Source organism: Sphaeramia orbicularis, chromosome 24 (assembly GCF_902148855.1).
Source record: "Sphaeramia orbicularis chromosome 24, fSphaOr1.1, whole genome shotgun sequence".
In the NCBI taxonomy this organism is placed as follows: Eukaryota; Metazoa; Chordata; class Actinopteri; order Kurtiformes; family Apogonidae; genus Sphaeramia; species Sphaeramia orbicularis.
This window is the reverse complement of record NC_043979.1, coordinates 47,305,428-47,328,263: the sequence shown is the minus strand read 5'-3', so window position 1 is coordinate 47,328,263 and position 22,836 is coordinate 47,305,428. Positions and strand designations below refer to the sequence as shown.

General features: G+C 37.4%; 1 protein-coding gene across 1 annotated transcript in view; it reads left to right on the top strand.

Moving 5' to 3' along the window:
- Positions 1–21,759, top strand: part of LOC115414888 (collagen alpha-1(XII) chain-like) — a 131,951-nt gene extending 110,192 nt beyond the window's left edge. The window contains 9 exon segments of the mRNA XM_030128249.1: positions 309–454; positions 6,523–6,649; positions 7,869–8,005; positions 10,217–10,346; positions 12,044–12,118; positions 12,121–12,182; positions 18,250–18,382; positions 18,493–18,507; positions 21,593–21,759. Of these exon segments, the coding sequence (XP_029984109.1) occupies positions 309–454; positions 6,523–6,649; positions 7,869–8,005; positions 10,217–10,346; positions 12,044–12,118; positions 12,121–12,182; positions 18,250–18,382; positions 18,493–18,507; positions 21,593–21,759 (992 nt within the window).
- The last annotated feature ends 1,077 nt before the right edge of the window (positions 21,760–22,836 follow it).

Below are 22,836 nucleotides of genomic sequence, written 5' to 3'. Positions count from 1 at the left end.
TGTCATACTGAGTATAAATGTGTGTGTAGATACACACTGTCATACTGAGTATAAATGTGTGTGTAGATACACACTGTCATACTGAGTATAAATGTGTGTGTAGATACACACTGTCATACTGAGTATAAATGTCCATTTATATGAAAAAAGCCTTAATGCAAAAGTATTCTGATTCCCAAAAGATTACAAACTTCAGCTGGTGATATGAGTACCTGCTTTGACCCAGACTGTCCACTTTTTAATCAGTATTACATGGTTGGATTTCTGTGGTTTGATATGTTTGTAAACCTGGTGGTTTTTATTCTCAGTGCCGTTGGCTGCACCGACGAACATGAACGTTTACGATGAGACGATGAGCACCATGAGGGTGAGCTGGGAAACGGCAGAAGGAGCCACCGGATACATGATATTGTACCGACCGATCAACGGCACCGAGCCCAAGGACGACAAAGAGGTACCGTCTATCAACCCGTCTGTTTGGATCACTACAAACTATTTACCTGTGTTTTTATTCACTTTATTCTGTGCCTCATCACAGATCAGCCACATTTTTTTTTACATAAGTGTCGTAGCATTACCATTTTAACCTCCTGGCAATCAGTAAGTAAACATTTTTGCCATTTTACATTAAATAATTGCCTTAATTGGAAAAATGATGCCACAGTTTTTTCAGATACATTTTTTAGTTTTTTTTTAAATTATAATGTCCTTTTCAGTGGACATTATGTAATTTTTTATCTTAAAGCTGTGAAACTCTTGTCCGCTACAGAGGACAAAAATGCATTGCTGGGTCTCAGGAGGATATTAACTATATGGACAAAAGTATTCGGACACATGATAAATATCATTGCATTGGTTAGTTCGGTTTAAATTGTTATCTTTGCTTCTAAAATGACTCAGACATGGGTTGGACTGAATTCCACAATATGGTGGCAGCTGAGGTGGCTCGGGCATCTGTTTCGGATGCCTCCTGGACGCCTCCCTGGGGAGGTGTTCCGGGCATGTCCTGCCGAGAGGAGGCCCCGGGGAAGACCGAGGGCACGTCAGAGAGACTATGTCTCTGGGCTGGCCTGGGAACACCTCGGGGTCCCCTGGAGGAGGTGTCTGGGGAGGGGGAAGTCTGGGTGTTCCGGCCCCAGATAAGCAGAAGATAATGGATGGATGGATGTTGTGAAATGACGTATCGCGATATATTGCAGAACCGATATTTTCGGACACCCCTGCTGGTTTGTGCAGGTGGATGTGTTGATACGTCCTGTTGTGAAATACGACTGTGAACAGACGCTAATTAATCGCTGACCTCCGCTAATGTTACGTCATGTTTTGTGCAGTTTAGTATCACACACATGTTCAGACACACTTAAACATGAGAAAACACACACAGGGGCCACACATGCACACACACACACACACACACACACACACAGCCCTTCATTTGTGTGCTCAGCATTTCCACTTGGCTGTTATGAGATGGGACTGGGGGCTCAGGGCGCCTTACAGTTTCCAGATGTCGGTTCGATATGAGCGCAGGAAGTGGACTTTAGCGGCTGGGCTGAGCTCAGGCCTTCAGAAAGCAGAGCCCGCAGACACACTCTGGGGTCATGGGAAGGATTAGCTCATGGCCTGAAGTCATCAGGATGAGACGCAGCCAACAGATGGAGGTGTTCTCCTACACGTGGACGAATTAAAGGCGTGTAAAAGGATGAGGGGTCTGGACCTGAAAACATGCACCTGAGCAGGAAGAACGCACTTCAGTTCAGCCCAGTATGATCTGAAGTAGGACGCACCAGTAAAATAATGTTCTGTATTTATGAATTTAACCTTTATTTAACCAGATAAGTCCTTTAAAAAACAGTCTTATATACAAAAAACACCTGGCATCACATAACGGCTTAAAAATAACAAATAACAAAAAACACAAGGTGACTAAAATAAAAAAAAAAATAGGACCAAGGCTCCTGTAGTCCAACAGCATATTTAAAGACATTAACTGACCTTTGTTTGACCTTTCAAGATCATCTGAGGTCAAAGGTCATGTCATCAGTATTGATACTAGTATATTTCATTGTTTTGCACATGCTGGTCATTTTGAACTCAGACTTTGAACACAGAATACAATAGACTTTATTTGCCTTTTGCGCAGATGCATTGCAGTACAGGTACACTGGAATTCTTGTGCGTTTCCCTGAGTCACGAAATCCAAAGAAAAAAAGACGTGAACAAAAACAGAAAAAAAACATAAACACAGCTACAACATATAAAAACGGTTATTGCGCAGACAAACACAAATACACACTTGTAAAATAGAGTACTGATCAGACAAAAATAAATAAATAAAAGTACAGGATGGTAAAAACAAGTTATTCCAAATTTGAATTAAAGTACTGGGAGGTAGAGCAGGTTATTGCACATTCCAGAAAATTTCGAAAAACTTCTTGTAGAACGGACTTTTGTCGTGTTTCTTTTCATCTTGTGCTTGTACATGTTTATACATGTACATGGATAGCCAAAATCTGCGGTCTGAGTTTGACCTTTTAAGGTCACTCAAGGTCAAAGGTCACAGCACCACATAAAAGCCCATATGTGACTTCCTATCTATTGTCAATAGTAATTAAATCGTTATGTTCAACTGTTTTGAAGTTAATGCACTTTGAAATGTCTCCTTCGATAAACCAATGGGGATTTTGAAATTTTCAAAAATTCATAAAAAATCCAAAAACCTATATTTCTCAATTCTTTGAATAATCTTGGTAGACCTTACCCCAAATATATTCCACAATAAATATCAAGACATTCTGACTGACAGTTTCAGAGAAGATTATGGAAAAATTGTTTACAGACAATGGACGGACGACTGCTGATACCAAAAGTCCATCAGACCTTAAAACAGGTGTCAAACATACGGCCCATGGACCATAACTGGGCCACCAATAAGTCCAATTCAGTCCATGGGATGAATTTGTGAAATGCAAAAATTACACCTGTATTATTGACATTAACAATCAAGGATGTTTTTAGTTCAGGTTCCACATTCAATCTGAAGTGGGTCAGAACCAGTAAAATACTAGAATAGAATAGAATAGAATAGAATAGAATAGAATAGAATAGAATAGAATAGAATAGAATAGAATAGAATAGAATATCAAAATAATTAATCTATAAATATTGACAACTCATAAACATTTCCACATGTACATTGTAACATACAGATCACAGTGGATCTACAAATACGCCAAACATATAGTAACAGACAGAATATTGATCAAATCAAATCCAATTTTATTTATATAGCGCCAAATCATAACAAAAGTTTTCTCATGACACTTTACATATAGAGTTGGTCAAAATCAGACTCTAAGCCAATTTACAGAATACAGAATAGAATATTGATACAGTTACACTTTGTTTTGTTAAATTATTAAAGTACATTTTTAATTACATTTTTAAAATTAAATTAAGATCCTTTATTGTCAGTATATCGTACATTTTTTTAACCACACACTGACATTTAACCTCTGCTTTTAACCCATCTCTAGAACATGAAGGAACATAACACACACTGCAGACTGGGAGCAGAGGGCTGGCCATAGCAGGTGCACAGGGAGCAAATGGGGGGGTTAAGTGCCTTGCTCAAGGGCACATCAGCCAACAACTTTTTCTGCCAGTCCGTGGAATCGAACTGGCGACCCTTTGGTCACAAGCAGACTCTCCAGCCGGTGATATTTTGGAAATATAAACATTTTCACATAATTTTCGTTTTTTTACACTAAACGAAAGAGAAAAATGTTGTATTTGTTATTATTTATAGATTATTCTGATGGTATTAATTAGTCTGACCCACTTCACATTGAATGTGGAAGCTGAACTTACATGACTTGAACATCCTTGTTTGTTAATATCTTCAGTATTATTTCACACATTCCTCCCATTGGCCTGGATTGGACTCTTTGGTGACAACTACAAACTATCCTTTAAAAAAATGTGGATAACATGAACAACCATGAACTGACATTTATTAAGATGAATAAGTGTAATTTTACCAATATTCTGCCTCAGTTTATCATTTCCACATGTTCATTATAACGTACAGATCACAGTGGATCTACAAATACACCAAACATTTAATAACAGGCAGAATATTGGTACAATTACACTAATTTTTCTTGGTTTTTTTTTCTATTTTTGAAGTAACTTTACTGTTTTACACTTTTTAGAATCATCACTATTTATAGGTTATTCTGTTATTATTTTACTGGTCTGAGCATACTGGTCTGAATGTGGAACCTGGACTAAAACCAGACCATTAATAACTTAAGTATAAGTTTTGGACTGAAGGGCTGGATTGGACCCTTTGGGGGGGCCGGTTTTGGCCCATGGTCCTTATGTTTGACACCCCTGCACTAAGACCATTCAGCTGCTGAAAGAACTCATGGTAAATACTGACTTATAGTGAGTTTTAACCTTTTTACTGAATAATTTAAATATCATATCAGTTATTTATCATTAGATCTATGACTGTAACTAACTTATCTATAAACTGATGAATAAAACGATAAAAAAAGCCTCCTGTGACGTCTTCAGATGACTGTTTTCACCAGCCGACACCGCTGTACGTTCATGTACTTGGATCTGAGGTCAACTGTTGAAATGTAACAAAGGAGAAAACAAAGTAAAAGGCCCGTTCTGTGCATTTCCATCATGTGTTTTATAGTGAATAAATGAGTGTGTGTGTGATATCGGAGGATGTAACCTGTCTGGAATAAACAGTAAAAAAGCAGGAACACACGTTCTCTGACAAACACCCAAAAACCTTGAAGAAGAATACAAACCAGTCGCCACAGCAGCTGCAGACCGGTTCTGTGTTCATGTGCAGGTTCTGACTGTTCTGCTCAAATGGAAACAGCTGAGCACATACACATACACACACATATACACACACACATACAGATACACATACACACATACACATACACACACACACATACAGATACACATACACACATACACATACACACACATACAGATACACATACACACATAAACATACACCTACACACACATACACACACATACACACACACACATACAAATACACATACACATACATGTAGAATAATTAAAAACCTGTTCACTGAAGAGTTTCCAACAACCAACTGGAGACAAGGACTCGGAAAGAACAAAAAAAGAACAATGTTTGTGTAGAAATACAGAGTTAAAGAACAGTTGAACATAGAATCGAATCTAATCGAATCACATAGAATGACCTTTATTGTCATTGTGCGTTCAGTCCAACAATATGAATAAACAAACCAATACATAAGAACATGAGAATAAAGTGAATATAAAATTACAAAAACTAAATGTAAAATAAGAAAATGGAATAGAAATGTTTACAAAAAGTAAAATAAGAATAAAACTAAATGAAAATAGACCCAGTATTAACAGTATGTTTGTCTATGAACAATTCTATATAACAATAGTGCATTTATCTTTGATAAATATTGAATAAATATTACATTGTTATTGTAATCACAGATGATTACTGTACATAATTTACATTATACAGAGTTAATGCACATTATTGGACATGATTGTGCAGAAGAACACCAGAGTTCTGACCTTTTGAATGAATGAATGAATGAATGAATGAATGAATATTTTTTTCAGTTATGTACAAAAACACATACATATGTAAAAAAAAAAAAAAACCCATGAAATTAACACAATTAGTAGCTGAATGAGGAAGAAGCTTTTCAGTTAAATGTGTAGACCAGTCTGGGAATAAACTGGGTCTGGGTCTGTTTGTCCTGGTTCTGATGGACCTGCAGCATCTGAGGTTCAGTGTTGTGTGTCTGTGTGTGTAGTGGGTCTGTGTTTAAGGTTGTTGTGTGTATGCAGTGTTAGTGTGGTGTTGTGTTCAGTGTTGTGTTCAGTGTTAGTGTGGTGTTGTGTTCAGTGTTGTGTTGTGTTCAGTGTTGTGTTCAGTGTTGTGTTCAGTGTTGTGTTGTGTTCAGTGTTGTGTTCAGTGTTGTGTTCAGTGTCGTGTTCAGTGTTGTGTTCAGTGTTGTGTTCAGTGTTGTGTTCAGTGTTGTGTTGTGTTCAGTGTTGTGTTCAGTGTTGTGTTCAGTGTTGTGTTCAGTGTCGTGTTCAGTGTTGTGTTCAGTGTTGTGTTGCGTTCAGTGTTGTGTTCAGTGTTGTGTTGTGTTCAGTGTTGTGTTCAGTGTTGTGTTCAGTGTCGTGTTCAGTGTCGTGTTCAGTGTTGTGTTGTGTTCAGTGTCGTGTTCAGTGTCGTGTTCAGTGTTGTGTTGTGTTCAGTGTTGTGTTCAGTGTTGTGTTCAGTGTTCAGTGTTGTGTTCAGTGTTGTGTTCAGTGTTGTGTTCAGACACCAGCAGACTTTGCTCAGGTCTGTTGAACAGCTGTTCAGTCCAGAAACACAAACCAGTGCCCACCCCTCCCCCTCCCCCTCCCCCCTCCTCCCCTTATCTCACCCCGTCTGTGTGCTCTACATCTGTCTTTGTGCAGGTACGCGTCGGACCGGTTAATAATGTCCAACTGGTGCAGCTGACGCCCAACACGGCCTACAACATCCGCCTGTACGCCCTGCACGGAGAGTCCACCAGCCTGCCCCTGGAGGGGACGGGGGTCACATGTACGCAACACACACACACACACACACACACACACGCACACACACACACACACACACACACACACACACACACACACACACACACACACACACACACAGTATTTGTTTATTAGACCATGTTGTTTATCTCTATTATCCAGTGCTACTTTTGTGGCAGTTCCCTAATTTTTGTGCCTTTTAACCTTTTTCTTGATTATTTTATGTTTTTTTGTTGATTGTATGCATCATTGTGTTCATCTTCTTAATTGTTTTTATTATTTTCTTCATCTTATGTTCAGTCTTTTCATTATTTGGTTCATTTTCTTTAGTGTTTGGTTCATTTTCTTGATTATTGTGTTCAATTTGTTCTTTACTTAGGACATGTTATTTTAAGATGACATAAGACTTTATTGACCCCACCTTCGGGAAATTTCACAGTTTACAACAGCAGCAAACAACACACAAGTGCAAAGAAAAAGACAAGTAGAAAAAAAATTTAATTATGGCAACTTCCAAATAAATTTTTCTCTCTATTTCACCTTTTTTAAGTGATTTATCAACAGTTAATACAATATTATCCTCTGTATTTTCCATTTTTTGTGTACAAATCATATATATATATGTATATATATATATATATATATATATATATATATATATATATATATATATATATATATGTATATATATTATATATATATATATATATGTGTGTAAAAACATTTGCTTCATTTAAGATTTTTGCTTTATTCAAAATTTTTTTCGCTCAATTCAAGCAAAAAAAATCTGCCAATGGAACAAGTGAAAATTATCTTGGTCACATTTCTTAAAATCAGATTTTCCAGATCTATTGTCTATTAATCAGTTCTTCTATCTCACTGAAAAGTTCCTCTGTAGGTGATTCTGTCTGATTTTAAGTGTGATGACATATTTGGACTAGAAATGAGAAAAATACCCTTGGTCAGAGTTTGATTTTTTCCAGTGTAGGTCGGGTCAGAACGTTAACAGTTTGGAGGAGTTCCGTTTTCGACGATCCCACGGTGTCGTTTGTGTTTGGATCGACTGCTTTCACACAGAAAACAGATGCGTTCTGAACTGAAAAGCCAAACTTCCGTCTGTATCCGACCCAAAGGCGTCACTCAGCTGTTTTTACCATCTCCAAAAACATCACCCTGGTCTTAAATGTTCTGATGTTTTGACTTCTGGAGGTGAAAGTGTTGACGTTTGTTGTAACTTTCAGTGCCCATGCCTCCAGCTGGAGAACTGAGGATCACTGACGTTACTCACTCCACCATGAAACTGAACTGGGACGCCGCTCCAGGAGCAGTCCGCAAGTACCTGGTCACCTACAAACCAGAGGAAGGAGACCTGAAAGAGGTAAAAAACCAGGGAGGGGTCCGGGTCAAATCAGGTATTTAACCCTTTAAAGACCATTGTGTCTCCGGTGACACGTTTCACATCCACCGTCATTCAAATGACCTGAACTGTTTTCGATATCGACAAAATTAAAATGTCATCTTTTAGCTGAGATTGGGTTCTTTCTATTGGTCGATAACACATTAGGGTAGAGGTCTGCATTGGCTGAGGGGGAGGGGCGGAAGTGGGTGGAGCTTAGAGCAGCAGAGTGCAGTCAGTGAGAGAGAAATGGAAGATTTTATTACTTTTAACAAAGTTTTAGCTGTGAATTCTTGTAAATAATTGTATATACTAGTGATAGTGCTGTTTGGGAGTGTTCTACTAGTATGATTTGTCATATTTTTATTAAGTTTATGCCTTTTTTTCACTGTTTTTCTCTGTATTTTTCTGGTTTCTTTAGTTGATTGATAGTTGTATTGTATCTGTAAATCTTCTCTAAATGTGTGTATATTTGTAAATCTGTATATTTATAAATCTATAGTCAGATCTCTCCAGTTCATACACAGATGCAGTGTGTGTATTTGAATCAGATGATGAATGTTTTTGTCAGAGAAATGAGCGGCTCTGTCTACAACTAGACACAAAGTGAACACAGACTATCAACAGGATCCAAATGACAGCAAAGAACCAAAAAGAACAAGACAAACATGGACACGCAGTGATCTAGACAGACTCAAATGTCTGAACACACACAGTGCCTTCATAGTAGCTCAGGTGGTGAACTGAGAACAAGACATGCAGCACACTAGATAAAAAAGTACAGACAGTATTTAAAAAGTAGCTCTGGTATGTACAAACTATTTACAGATGTACTGCAGATGTGGAGAAGTCGCAAAACCCCCCAAAAAACACCTTTTGCACCGACTGTTGAGGTTACAGTTTACCTACAGAAGCTTACACATCAGGTTAAGATGGAGAATGGTCTTTTTTATTAGTGTCCAAAGTCATTGCTCTGTTTTGTGTTTTTTTTTGTCTGGAACATCCCAGATCTCAGTGTTTACGTGGCTTAAAGCAGGGCAGGTTACGGCACAAATGGGTTGTAATTCACAGTTACAGAGTGAAATCCTTCACTTTGTGTTTTTGGCCCGATATGCAGAGTTCTGAGCACTGGAAACTACACCATATGGACAAAAGTATGTGGACAGATTGAATTCAGGTGTTTTTCTAACAAAACTATAATGACTAATGTCAGAATATAGTTTTATATTGGGGTAGATATCATTGCTTTGGTTAGTTTGGTTTAAATTGTTATCTTTGCCTCCAAAACATAATTTCTCTCAACATTTTTTTTTATCCATGACGATGATTTTAAATGTTCTTCCTCTAAATTTCTATAATATTTGTTTCTGCTCTGATTGTTTTAATAATTTTCTACCACAACAAACCATCTCCCATTAAACCTTATGGAAATATTGGAAATACTGAAAATTTACTTGTGCTACTTTTACTGTACATGTATTGATAGGATTAGTGGATCAACAGATATAATTTTTTGGGGGAATGATTTATTTATTTATTTTTACCATTTTTTTTAAATATTGAAAATTTACTTTTCCTTCTAATGGTCCATATTTTGATGGTTTGTAACATGTAAATAGTTACAGATATGAATCTAGTTCCTATGAATCACTGATAGAAATCATATATGAACTTTGACTTTGGTCCGTGACCTTTGACCTTGAAGGGTCATACTCAAGGTCAGCAGTGACTAGATTTCACCAATTTTCTTCTCCAAAACTACTGATCAGATTCATTTCAAAAATGTTATGTATCTTCTTTAAGACAATGTCTATAAAGTTTGTTCACAGTAGAGAAATTTAAATTTTGGAATTTTTAGGAATGTTTGAAATATTAAAAATGCAAAGCATTGAAAGGATAGAGATGACGGTGTTTCCACGGTAACTACGGAGCCTCTGAACGTCCTAATGGGTCATATCTGATGACCATGAAAACATGAATAACTGTGTTTTACACCAATTATTTCCATGTATTGATAGTTTTAGTGGATCGGCAGGTATTAAAGATGTTTAGATCAGCAGATGTTTAGGTTGAAGGTGGAGGTTTGTGGCTTTAAGGGTTAAATATTAAAGTAAAATGAACATATTCGTTGATGTGATGCTGCTGCAGCTGCTTTAACTGAATAAACTGAACGTGTGACTGGTGTTTGTGCAGGTGGAGGTGAACGGTGACATCACCACCCTGGATCTGTCCGGACTCATCTCCCAGACCGAGTACGACGTGGCCGTCACCCCCGTCTACGACGAAGGCCCCGGATCCCCGATGCTGGGCAGCGCCATCACAGGTCTGGGTCTGCATTCAAACACCTACAGTCAGGCAGTTAGTGGTGACTCTGGTTTATGGCGTGGAACGAACTGGTCCTAAACTGGGTTAGTTTAACACCTCAGATGTAATACAGTACTTTTAACAAGACAATGATCCAGTTTAACAGGAGCACAAAAGGTGATGTGTATTTGCATGAAACTAACAAAATAACACTTTTAGTTCTGATGTGTTAAAGATCGTTAATGAATCAGTTTAATAGCTGATTAGTTATAGTCAGTAGTTGATTTAATATTTGAGGTTTGTATAATAGTTTGTATTAGGCTTCTTAAGTGGAAATACTGACTTTAAGGGGAAATAATTGATCAAAATATGATGAAAATAAAATAAAAAACGTAAAAATTTTCTCTCAGCCGTAGATTTGATTGTTAGTTTGATATTCATTCTCATATTTCTTATTAATTTCTTTCAATTGGTATCCATTTTCCATCAAGATAAAGTAAATTTTTAGACATGTGGACAAGCATCTGGTACGATACTGTACATTATGATATGATCCAATGTTACGATACAATACGATACATTCAGATACTATACGCTATGAAAAGATACAATATGATGAAGTACGATACGATACATTGCAATGTGATACATTATGATACAATACGATACACTGTTACAAGACAATATGATGCGATACGTTATAATACAGGGTGAGTCAGAAAAAAACGCTCTTTTCATTTAAAGAAATTGTACCACTGAAATGGAAATGCTTATTTTTCTTTTGATCATACAGTCATATTGATGTGGTTATTGAGCATGTCTGGCGATTGAATCATTGATTTATGGCATAGCATAACAGAGGGAATGTCCATTGTTTATTGTGCACCGAAATATCTGCCAACACAGTTTATGCCACCGTGAATGAAATTGAAATTGTCAACCATTACAGCATGTTTACTCGCCATCAAAATGTTTTGTCTCAACGAAGTCGTCCGGCACGACCTTCAACCTGGCTACCATTCAGATTGATGCAAATCTGTGCTCGTTGTCCATCTCTAACACAGCTCTTCTCGCCATTCGTGTTCGTCGTAGGGCTTGGATTTCAGCCGTGATGCGATTTCGGAGTTCCTGAAGAGTTTGTGGAACAGTCTGATACACACGGTTTTTAAGATACCCCCACAAGAAAAAATCAAGGGGGGTCAAGTCCGGGGATCGGGGAGAATTTTGTCACCATGAAAGCTCTCTGCACATCCGTAAACTGTGGTCTTGCCATGATGAAAACTCCCTGGGCACTGTCATGTAGGCCTATGTCCTGAGTGTGAAAGCAAAGCCCCGACTCCTGTAATTGTTGTCAATTTCAGTTTGTTCACTGTGGCATACATTGTGTTGGCAGGTATTTCAGTGCCCAATAAACAATGGACCTTCTCTCTCTTATGCAATGCAATAAATCTATGACTACATCAGCAGACATGCTCCATAACCACATCAATATGACTGTATGGTCAAAAGAAAAATCAGTGTTTCCGTTTTAGCAGTACAATTTCTTTAAATGGAAAGAGCGTTTTTTCTGACTCACCCTGTATGACGCGATACGTTACAATTCTTAAATCATTGTATAAATTCTTTTAATTTTAGTTCCTTAGTTTTCTTGTCGATATCGACAGTTTGTCCCTCTTTCTAAACCTCTTCGTTGTTCGTTTGTCGTGTTTCGCTCAGATGTCGTTCCTGCTCCGAAGAACCTTCGTTTCTCTGAGGTCGGTCAGACGTCGTTCAGAGCCACATGGGAACACGGAGCTCCGACGTGGCCCTGTACCGTCTGGGATGGACCAAGAGGGGCGACAGCGAAGCCAAATTTGTAAGATACGAGTATTTACTCTCAGATTATGAATGCAAAAATATGTCCGTCATAGTACGGACACTGTGAAGTACACTATATGGACAAAAGTATGTGGACACGTTGAATTCAAGGGTTTTCTTTTCTAACAGGGGTCAAGGAACTTTAAGGAAATGTTCATGTTTCCAAAGTATATGGACAAAAGTATTGGGACACATCATGTCTACAGCTGTGAAATGTCCTGTTTATGAGGATTAGACAGAAAAACATCAATATTTTGCTCATTTGATGCTTATTTTGTTCATTTTGATGCCTGTGTTCATTTTTATTATTTTTGTTGCTTATTCTGTAAATTATTCTCTAATTTCTAAAATATGTTTTGTGCTCTGACTAAATAGCCCTTTTCTACCACAACTAACCATCTACTTCCATTTTTGTGTGTATTTATCTCATTATGATCCTCTGTTATTTATTTTGTTCATTTTGATGCTTATTTTGTTCATTTGATGCTTATTTTGCTCATTTTGATACTTATTTTGTTCATTTTTATACTTATTTTGTTCATTTGATACTTATTTTGCTCATTTTGATGCTTATTTTGTTCATTTTGGTGCCTGTGTTGTTCATTTTTATTATTATTTTTTGCTTATTATGTAAATTATTCTGTAAATTATTCTTCAAATTTCTAAAATATGTTTTGTGGTCTGACTAAATAATAATTTTCTACCACATCTAACCATCTACTTTCTTCACATCTCACTGAGGAAGAAAAATCTACCATTAAACTTAAGGAAATATGCTGTTTCTAAACTATATGGACATAAATATTGGGACACATCATGTCTACAGTTGTCAGATGTCCTGTTCATGAGGATTTGAGATAAAAACATCAATATTTCCTCAAAGTTTCATGGTAGATTTTTCTTCCTCAGTGAGATGTGAAGAAAGTAGATGGATAGATGTGGTAGAAAATTATTATTTACAGTCAGAGCAGGAAAAATAGTTTAGAAATTTAGAGGAAGGACATTAAAATCATAGTCATGGTTGAAAAATATCAATAAGCATCAAAATGAGCAAAAATAAATAGACCATCATAATGAGCAAAATACACACACACTAAAAAGAAAGTCAGTGGTTAGTTGTGGTAGAAAATGGTAATTTAGTCAGAGCACAAAACATATTTTAGAAATCTAGAGAAAAATTTACATAATAATTTACAGAATAAGCACACGCAGAAGAAAGTAGATGGTTAGTTGTGGTATAAAATTATTATTTACAGTCAGAGCATGAAAATATTTAGAGATTTGGAGGTAGAACATTTAAAATCATAGTCACAGTTGAAAAAATATTAAAATTGAGGTAAATTAAGTTTTGGAAGCAAAGATAATAATTTAACCCAAACTAACCAATGTAATGATATTCATCCCATAATAGAAAACTCTGTTCTGACATTCGTCCTTATTGTTTGGTATCCCAGACCCCTGTTAGAAAACGAACACCTGTGTCCACATACTTTTGTCCACATAATATACTTATGGAAGCAGTTAAACCCCAGCTGATTGTCAGGAAACGATAAAGGAAGTGACCTGCAGATTCAACCTGTTCATGGAGCTGTTGATCAAAAATGCACCTTCAGCAGCTGGACTGTGTGTTTTTTTCCTTTAAATTATGTAAATGAGCCGGTGTGGACAGCCTCTGACAGCTACACACATGGTTTCAGTTCCTACGTCCGTTTTTTTTTTTTTTTTTAGTTTTTCGCCTGCAGCCTGACGGTGTTTCCTTCCTGTGATTAAAATCTGAAGCCTGAGTTTAGAGGACGTTACAGCTCTGAGTTCAGCTGAACAGACACACACCTGCACCGATTTAAACCCACAACTGTCCAGTGTCACCGTCCGACAGGAACCCACCGACTTAGGACATTAGAACCGGAGGTCTGTGTTCCCTGGTACTAAGTCATTTAATGGTGAAGAGTTTAGTTGAATAAAATATTTTGTTTCTTTTTTTTAGTCTGTTTATTTTTACCTCCACCAAAGAGGTTATGTTTCCACCAGTGTTTGTTTGTCTGAATTAAAAACGTTTTAAATGTTGGTAATAATCGATCTGTAATGTACCTTTGATGAAACTGGTGAACGTACTGACTACGTATGTACTAGGCAACTTAGGCACCAGGGAACATGGGTACTAGGCAACTTAGGCACCAGGGAACATAGGTACTAGGGAATATATGTACCAGGGAACATAGGTACTAGGGAATATATGTACCAGGGAACATAGGTACTAGGGAATATATGTACCAGGGAACATAGGTACTAGGCAACTTAGGCACCAGGGAACATGGGTACTAGGCAACTTAGGCACCAGGGAACATGGGTATTAGGCAACTTAGGCACCAGGGAACATAGGTACTAGGGAATATATGTACCAGGGAACATAGGTACTAGGGAATATATGTACCAGGGAACATAGGTACTAGGGAATATATGTACCAGGGAACATAGGTACTAGCAGAACTTAGGCACCAGGGAACATAGGTACTAGGCAACTTAGGCACCAGGGAACATGGGTACTAGGCAACTTAGGCACCAGGGAACATAGGTACTAGGGAATATATGTACCAGGGAACATAGGTACTAAGGAATATATGTACCAGGGAACATAGGTACTAGGGAATATATGTACCAGAGAACTTAGGTACTAGGGAATATATGTACAGGGAACTTAGGTACTAGGGAATATATGTACCAGGGAACATATGTACTAGGCAAATTAGGCACCAGGGAACATAGGTTACTAGGGAATATATGTACCAGGGAGCATAGGCACCAGGAACATAGGTATAAGGAATATATGTACCAGGGAACATGGGTACTAGGGAATATATGTACCAGGGAACTTAGGTACTAGGGAATATATGTGCTGGGGAACATATGTGCTAGGGAACATAGGTACTAGGGAAGTTATGTACCAGGGAACATAGGTACTAGGGAATTTATGCACCAGGGAACATAGGTACTAGGGAATTTATGCACCAGGGAACATAGGTACTAGGGAATTTATGTACCAGGGAACATAGGTACTAGGGAGCATCTGTACTGGAGAACATATCTGCTAGGGAACATAGGTACTAGGGAACATAGGCACCAGGGAACATAGGTACTAGGGAGCACCTGTACAGGGGAACATATGTACTAGGGAACATAGGTACTAGGGAACATAGGCACCAGGGAACATATGTTCTAGGGACATAGGCATCAGGGAACATAGGTACTAGGGAAGATAGGCACTGGGGAACATAGGAACTAGAGAACATATGTACCAGGGAACTTAGACACCAGGGAACATATGTACCAGGGAATATATGTACTAGAGAACATATGTACCACGGAACTTTGGCACCAGGGAACATAGGAACTAGAGAACATATGTACCAGGGAACTTAGGCACCAGGGAACATATGTACCAGGGAATATATGTACTAGAGAAATATGTACCAGGGAACTTAGGCACCAGGGAACATAGGTACCAGAGAACATATGTACCAGGGAATATATTGGCGAGGGAACTTAGGTATTGGGGAACATAGGTACTAGTAAACATATGTGCTACGGAACATAGGTACTGGGGATCATAGGTACTGGGTAACATAGGCACTAGGGAACTTATGTTCCAGGGAAAATAGGCACCAGGGAAACATATGTTCTAGGAAACATAGGCACCAGGGAACATAGGCACTAGGGAACATATGTACCAGGGAACTTAGGTACCAGAGAACATATGTACCAGGGAACTTAAGCACCAGGGAACATATGTACTAGAGAACATATGGACCAGGGAGCTTAGGCACCAGGGAACATATCTACTAGAGAAACATTGGACCAGGGAGCTTAGGCACAGGGAACATATCTACTAGAGAACATATGGACCAGGGAGCTTAGGCACCAGGGAACATATCTACTAGAGACCATATGGACCAGGGAACTTAGGCACCAGGAAACATATGTACTAGGGAAACATAGGTACTAGTGAACATATGTACGAGGGAACATACTGTAGGTATCAGGGAACACCAGCTGAGTCCAGGAGTGGAGGTGGATTTGTGCAGGTCCAGAGTAAAACATCTTTTTTTTTCAGATCTGTCAGGGAACATTTTTCTAATTAGTGGAATAAAAAGATGTCAAGTCTGAATCCATGGTGGTCTCACAGATCCGTCAGACCGCCATGCCTCACGAAACACGGTTATTGTTTTCTCCAGGACTTAAGTAAAAACATCCACTTTGACTGAAGCAACAATAACGCTCTTTGTTTCTTTGCTTTCACGCTTTGGCTCAAACTGAACATTTTTGGGCCCGTTTTGCTTCCCCCACCCAATTCACATTCTGCACAGCGAAAAAACTGACTTTATCTCACAACTCCACATCATTACACTTCCTTTATTGACCAATTAAAGCCGAAGCTGTAAAATACCTTTGCTTCTCTCAGGGGTTGGCTCCGGCAAAGTGGATCTGCAGAATTTTTACTGATTGCAGCTTCTCAAACGTGTGAATTTAGCTCTTCTTTCTTACAGCACCACCGTCATTCAATTTAACTTCAATTTACCGTAACTCCTGAACCAGTTTCGCTATTGATAAGATCCAACGTCATCTGAAAGCTGAGATTCTGAGCTTTTGTTTGCTATATTACCCACTGGGATAGAGGTCAGCATTGACTGAGGGGAGGGGGGAAGAGGGCGGAGCTTAGAGCAGCAGAGTGCAGTCGGTGAGAGAGAGATGGAAGATTTTTATTCCTTTTACCAGCGTTTTAGTGGGGAATTCTTGTAAGTAATTCTTAATTAATTCTAGGAACATCTTCCAATTGTTGCAGAATTCCGAAGCTCTCTTCTAATGAGCCAAACTTGAGTTAAATTAGTTAAACCAGAAGTCAAGAGAGGGACAACCAACAGTTTTCCAACATAAAGCAACAGACCGCTTGGCCTGTATTAAACCTAAGTCAACCATTTTTCTTCCTTAACTGTAGACAAACAACAGTTGTCAGGATAAATGCCTTCCAGGTCTGTTCTACACGGTAGTTATTATAGGGTGAATCTGATTCATACTCGTCTCTTTAGTCTAAATGCTTTCATTCCCTTTCATTTCCATTTAATTCCTTGCGTCATAAACAAAGAAACCGTCAGAAGAATGAATGATAAATGAATCTACGTCCTCTGCCTTTTCATCTGTACATAGTTTGCATTAATTCACTTCTGCTCCAATGCTGTGCCAGAAACTTTTAAGGTGGAATGTTTTCTTGCTGCTGTGAATCAATCACCGCGTTAATATTCCGCTATTATTCTAAATATGACAACGTTGTGAATTTAGTACAGGTCATGAAAACACTGCGGTATGTTTGGAGAGTGTGCAGCTTTAAGACCTGATTTAGATGGATGTTCTTCAGGTTTTAGGAGCGTTTTATGATCATGTTTACATCACGTTCACAATATAAGAGTATTACAAAACAATGGAATGAAATCTGCACGTCAGTGTAGCTCCTGTGGTTATTTCAGGCATCTTAAATACCCACAATCCCTTTGTGCTGCATCGTGTGATTGAATAGAATAGAATACAATAGAATTCCTCAGATGAATGAATGACGAATACTGGAGACAGTCTGTGCCTCTAATTTGTTCTCTGTCAGAAAAGTACAGAAAAATCTCCAAATTTATCCATCGTGTGTAGAAAATAGTTGCACAATTGGCCTAATCCCTCTGGTTTTGGTGTTTGTGAGGAGATGCTGCCTGTTGTTTGAAGTAAAAAGCTTTTTGGATGAAAAACAATTTTTTTTTAAATTCTTTTTTCTTTTGTATTGTTTACTTTCTGGGGAGGTATTCATACAGGCCTTTTTTGGCTTCTAACCTCTCCTGCACAATGATGTTACTTGTTTGAATGTTGTTGTTTTTTTCTTTCTTTCTTGCTGTTTTATGATGTGCAAATAAATAAATAAAAAATAAAAAAAAACAACGGTGGCTGTGACTCTCCATTTTCCTCACTGTGATCATAAAAAGCAGATAGTTTTAACAAGTTGTTTTTTCCTTTTTTCCCTCCTCCTTATTCAGGCCATTCTGAATAACGATGAAACCACCCACCTCCTGGAGGATTTGGACCCCGACACCGAGTACACCGTCACCGTCACCGCCATCTACCCGGACGAGTCGGAGAGCGAGGACCTGATGGGGAACGAGCGCACACGTAAGCCAACCGCCGCCCCTCTGCCGGCCCTCGCACATATTTGAATATACTCACCAGAGTTTAGAATGAGCCTAAAATAACCCCTGTTGTCCTTCTGACGTCTCTTCTAGTGTTGAAGGCTCGAGGTAGGTGGTAACAGAAGGACCAGCTCCTTTCATTACTGATCAGTTTGTGTGGGAAGTGGACGATGAGCGCACAGTGTTGATGGAACCGCACTTTAATTCATATCTGTGTTCACACCATCAGGAACAGTTACATTCACCCATCTGGAAACTTCCCACTCATATAATTACATTCAACTCTGTCATTACACATGCACAAGTACAAGGTAATGAAACACAGTTAGCATCTAAACCATGAGTGTAATCAGTAGATGTACCGTATGGATATAATATACAGTATGGATATAAATATGCAAGATATTGGAGTTCTATAAATATACTATACAGATTATTATATACAGATTAATAAACAGATTATAACATACAGTATTAAAGTACAATGAATTTAATTTTTTTCACATTTTTTATTATATATTTAGTTTATATAATAATATACTAATATACTATATAATGCTATACAGATTATTATATACAGATTAATAAACAGATTATAATATACAGTATTAAAGTACAATGATTTTTTTTTTTTTTAACATTTTTTCATTATATATTTAGTTTATATAATAATATATTAACATACTATAATATACTATACAGATTATTATATACAGCTTAATAAACAGATTATAATATACAGTAATAAAGTACAATGAATGTGTTAATAGACATAATAAATAGATATATTTGAGTGATACAGACATATAGTAATATACAGATGGACATATACAGGTGGATAATGAACATCATATACAGACTGATGTGATATCTATCTATCTATCTATCTATCTATCTATCTATCTATCTATCTATCTATCTATCTATCTATCTATCTATCTATCTATCTATCTATCTATCTATCTATCTATCGTCATCGTCTATCTGTCTATCTATCTATCTATCTATCTATCTATCTATCTATCTATCTATCTATCTATCTAATAGAAAAGAAATAAATAAAACAAAATTAACATTTAAATGAACAGAATCTGTCTTCAAGTACAAACAAGTCCAAATTTGCAGTCGAAAAGGAGTAGGGAGTAGTATAAACTTATTTAATCCTACCCCTCATGAACCTTACTATAGAATATAAATACTATAAACATATACAGGGCAGATGACAGACACATATTTAATCATTATTTAAGACCAATTTTAGACAATATGAGCTGTATATCATAATAAATCAACATACTTACTGATTTAACTTCAGTTCAGGTGGCAGTTTTCATATTAGATCATTTTAAGTCAGTTATTTGACCTTTTCATAAACATGGTTCTGGTATGGACGTAGATTTTTAAGCTCCAAATGTGCATTTAAAGTGTGACCGTAACACTTCGTTCTCCAGTTTTTGTCCAATATTCACCAGTTGTCTTTGTCACAGTCGTCTCACATCATAACGTCATGTCATCGTATCTTCACATCATCCTTCACCTTTAATAATGTTCATTAAAGTTGTTGCATGTCGTTGCTTGTGTGCAGGAGGGTTGGAGGTCATGACCTTTACTTTACACATACAGTATGTTCTCTAAATGTACTGCTTTACCGTCTAAAATAAGAGTAATGTTGTTAATATTTGTGGTACAAAACATCACATTTTTACTCCCCTTAATACCTAAAATATCTTTTTCCCAATTTCCCCAAGAAATTTACAGCTATTTCCACATTTTTATGGTAATTATATTTTGTTATATTAGTGTAGCAACAACAGTGTGAGACCTGATGATAGAAATCACTTTATTATAATTCCAATGAATTATTCTTGTCAAATTTTGACACCAAATATGCACAAACAACTACTGCAGACGAACTTTCTGATAAACGTCACTTTGTCAGGGCCAGATGTTTCCTCTTTATCTTCAAACTTTATCGTCTAAATCAAGGAAAAGCAGCTGAAAACCTCACAGTAGGATTTGATTTCAAATAAATGTTGTAGCTAAAAATACAGTCTTCCATGTTCATCTAATCTGTCAATATACAACAAAAGTACAAATTCATTTTTTGAAATTCTGTGTTTTGCGAACACTAAATTACTGTAGGCTTTAAAATTTAGCTCTGTAAGGACTGCCCTTAGAACAGGCCTAGATTTCTTATGGTTTTTTGTTTGTTTATTTCTTTTTTGTTTTTTTGTTTTTTTGTTTTTTTTGCAATAAAACAGCCAGAAAATGTCTGTTTTGCCAAACCTTTTGGCCCCTTTCTTTTCAGTGTCTGCCCATCAATTATCATGATTATTTGTAATAATTACTTAAATGACTTGCATTTTTTGTCATAGTTATTATGAAAACAACTGTAAATGTTCAGAATGAAATTTAATGAGATAATAGAAATAAACATTCACTATTTTCCATCTGCTCAAACACTTTAGTTTGTATAGATCATTCTGTGTCCATGTTCCAGCTTCTTATTTTTAGTTATTTCTAGTCATTTTTATCTCTGTTCACTCTCTGCATATAGATTTACATATATTAAAAAATGTACATACATTTATATAATATTTTACAGCTTAAAAATTAAACTGTATACACCATAAAATACAGATAATGAGTGGAAAAAGTGAAAAAACTGTGAACCCTGACAAAATATGATAAAACACACTAGTAGAACACTCTCAAAGCAGCAGGATCACTATTATATACATTTATTTACAAGAATTCACAGCTAGAACTTCACCAAATGTAATAAAAATCTTCCATGTCTCTCTCACTGACTGCACTCTGCGGCTGGAGTTGCAGTATTTTGAATGATGGTGGAATGCAGAATGTGGCTCTGAGACACAGCTGTTTTTAAAAGGGTTCAGAGTATTTACATTTTTTATTTTTTTAATATTTTATTCATAGTTCTTGTATTCGGTGTGAATGAGAACATCAGTAAATGACTCCAGCCCTCCTCGGCTCCGTTGCTGCTCCTGTTTTGTTGCTTTTATCGTCACCTGACCCTGCAGCTTCATCATCATCATCATCATCATCATCATTGTGGAGGCCTCACCATCCCCATGGCCAACCTCCTCATCCTCATCTTCACCCCTAACCCAAACCTCCAGCTGCACTGACTCCACAGCTGATCTAACTCCATGTATCTGTATGCTCTCAGTGCGTCCTGATCCTCCTCAAAACTGCGTGTTTATAACGCCACCATCACCACGCTCAGCGTCAAATGGGACCCGGCGCCCGGAAAAGTCCAGAACTACAGGGTCACGTATCAGCCGCTCGCTGGAGGAGAGCCAACACAGTGAGTTCACCCGCACTTTTATACTTTAACACAAGCTTTATCGGCCTTTTTTGATCCACACCCCACTCATGGCATCATGAGCCCCCCCATGCTTGGTGGTGGTGGTGGTGGTGCTGGTGGGGTATAATTCTAAAAAGTAATGTGACGCGGTCCTGTTTGTGGAGGACGTGGTGGGTTTTTTTAGCTCTGTAGATAAAGCTGTGAGAAAGTGAAATGTAGCTCCCCCTCATACAATACTTTTCCATTGACCCTCAAATTGTGTGAATCTAACTTGTGCATAAAAAATTACCAAATCGAAGACGACAATTTTGCCAAAACTCTGTTTTCGATTAAAAGTTTTTGCACTGGCAAGAGTGTGGCTTTTCAGGCGTAGTGCAAATGGTATATCACGCAAAACTGCAATGGAAGACCTTTTTCTGCAGCTAGAGTCACCTGAATGAAAAAAAAGCAGATGTTGACGGACGTTACAACAAGTGAAGAAGAAGAGTTTAAAAGAAATGTGTGGACACACGGGAAACTGAATAATTTTTAATTTAATACAAGATAGAGGATAATATATCCATAATAATATGAATATATCTGTAAATCAACACCATATTTATGTAGTCACCATGTTTATGGAAAAGAGTCTCATGTCATCTCACAATATCAATAATGAATAAACAAATTTGTGATTTAATGGAAAAACCAACATTACACCCTTCTGTTTTTCGACATTGAGTTAAACATTGGTAAAGTTTTGCAGATGTCCAATGGAAAAGCCCACTACTGACTACCTGCTGGCCCACTGTAAGTCACTGTAAGTCAATGTAAGTCCCTGTAGTCACTGTAAGTCAGTGTAAGTCACTGTAAGTCAGTGGTCTTTATTCAAACCCACTGTTCTTAGTCTGTGCTTCATTTCTTTGTGTATTTGGACCCTAATAGTTCAGACAGTTTGAATTTGAACCCTCCAAGCTGCTGCAAAACTATCTTTAGATTCATTTGGGCAAAAATCCAGTGGATTTCTACAACCTGTTTGAATTCCTTTTTAATTTGTTACGTCTATAACTCGTTCTGTCTCCACATTTGCTCATATCAGGTCCAGACGGTCAGACCAACATTTCTCC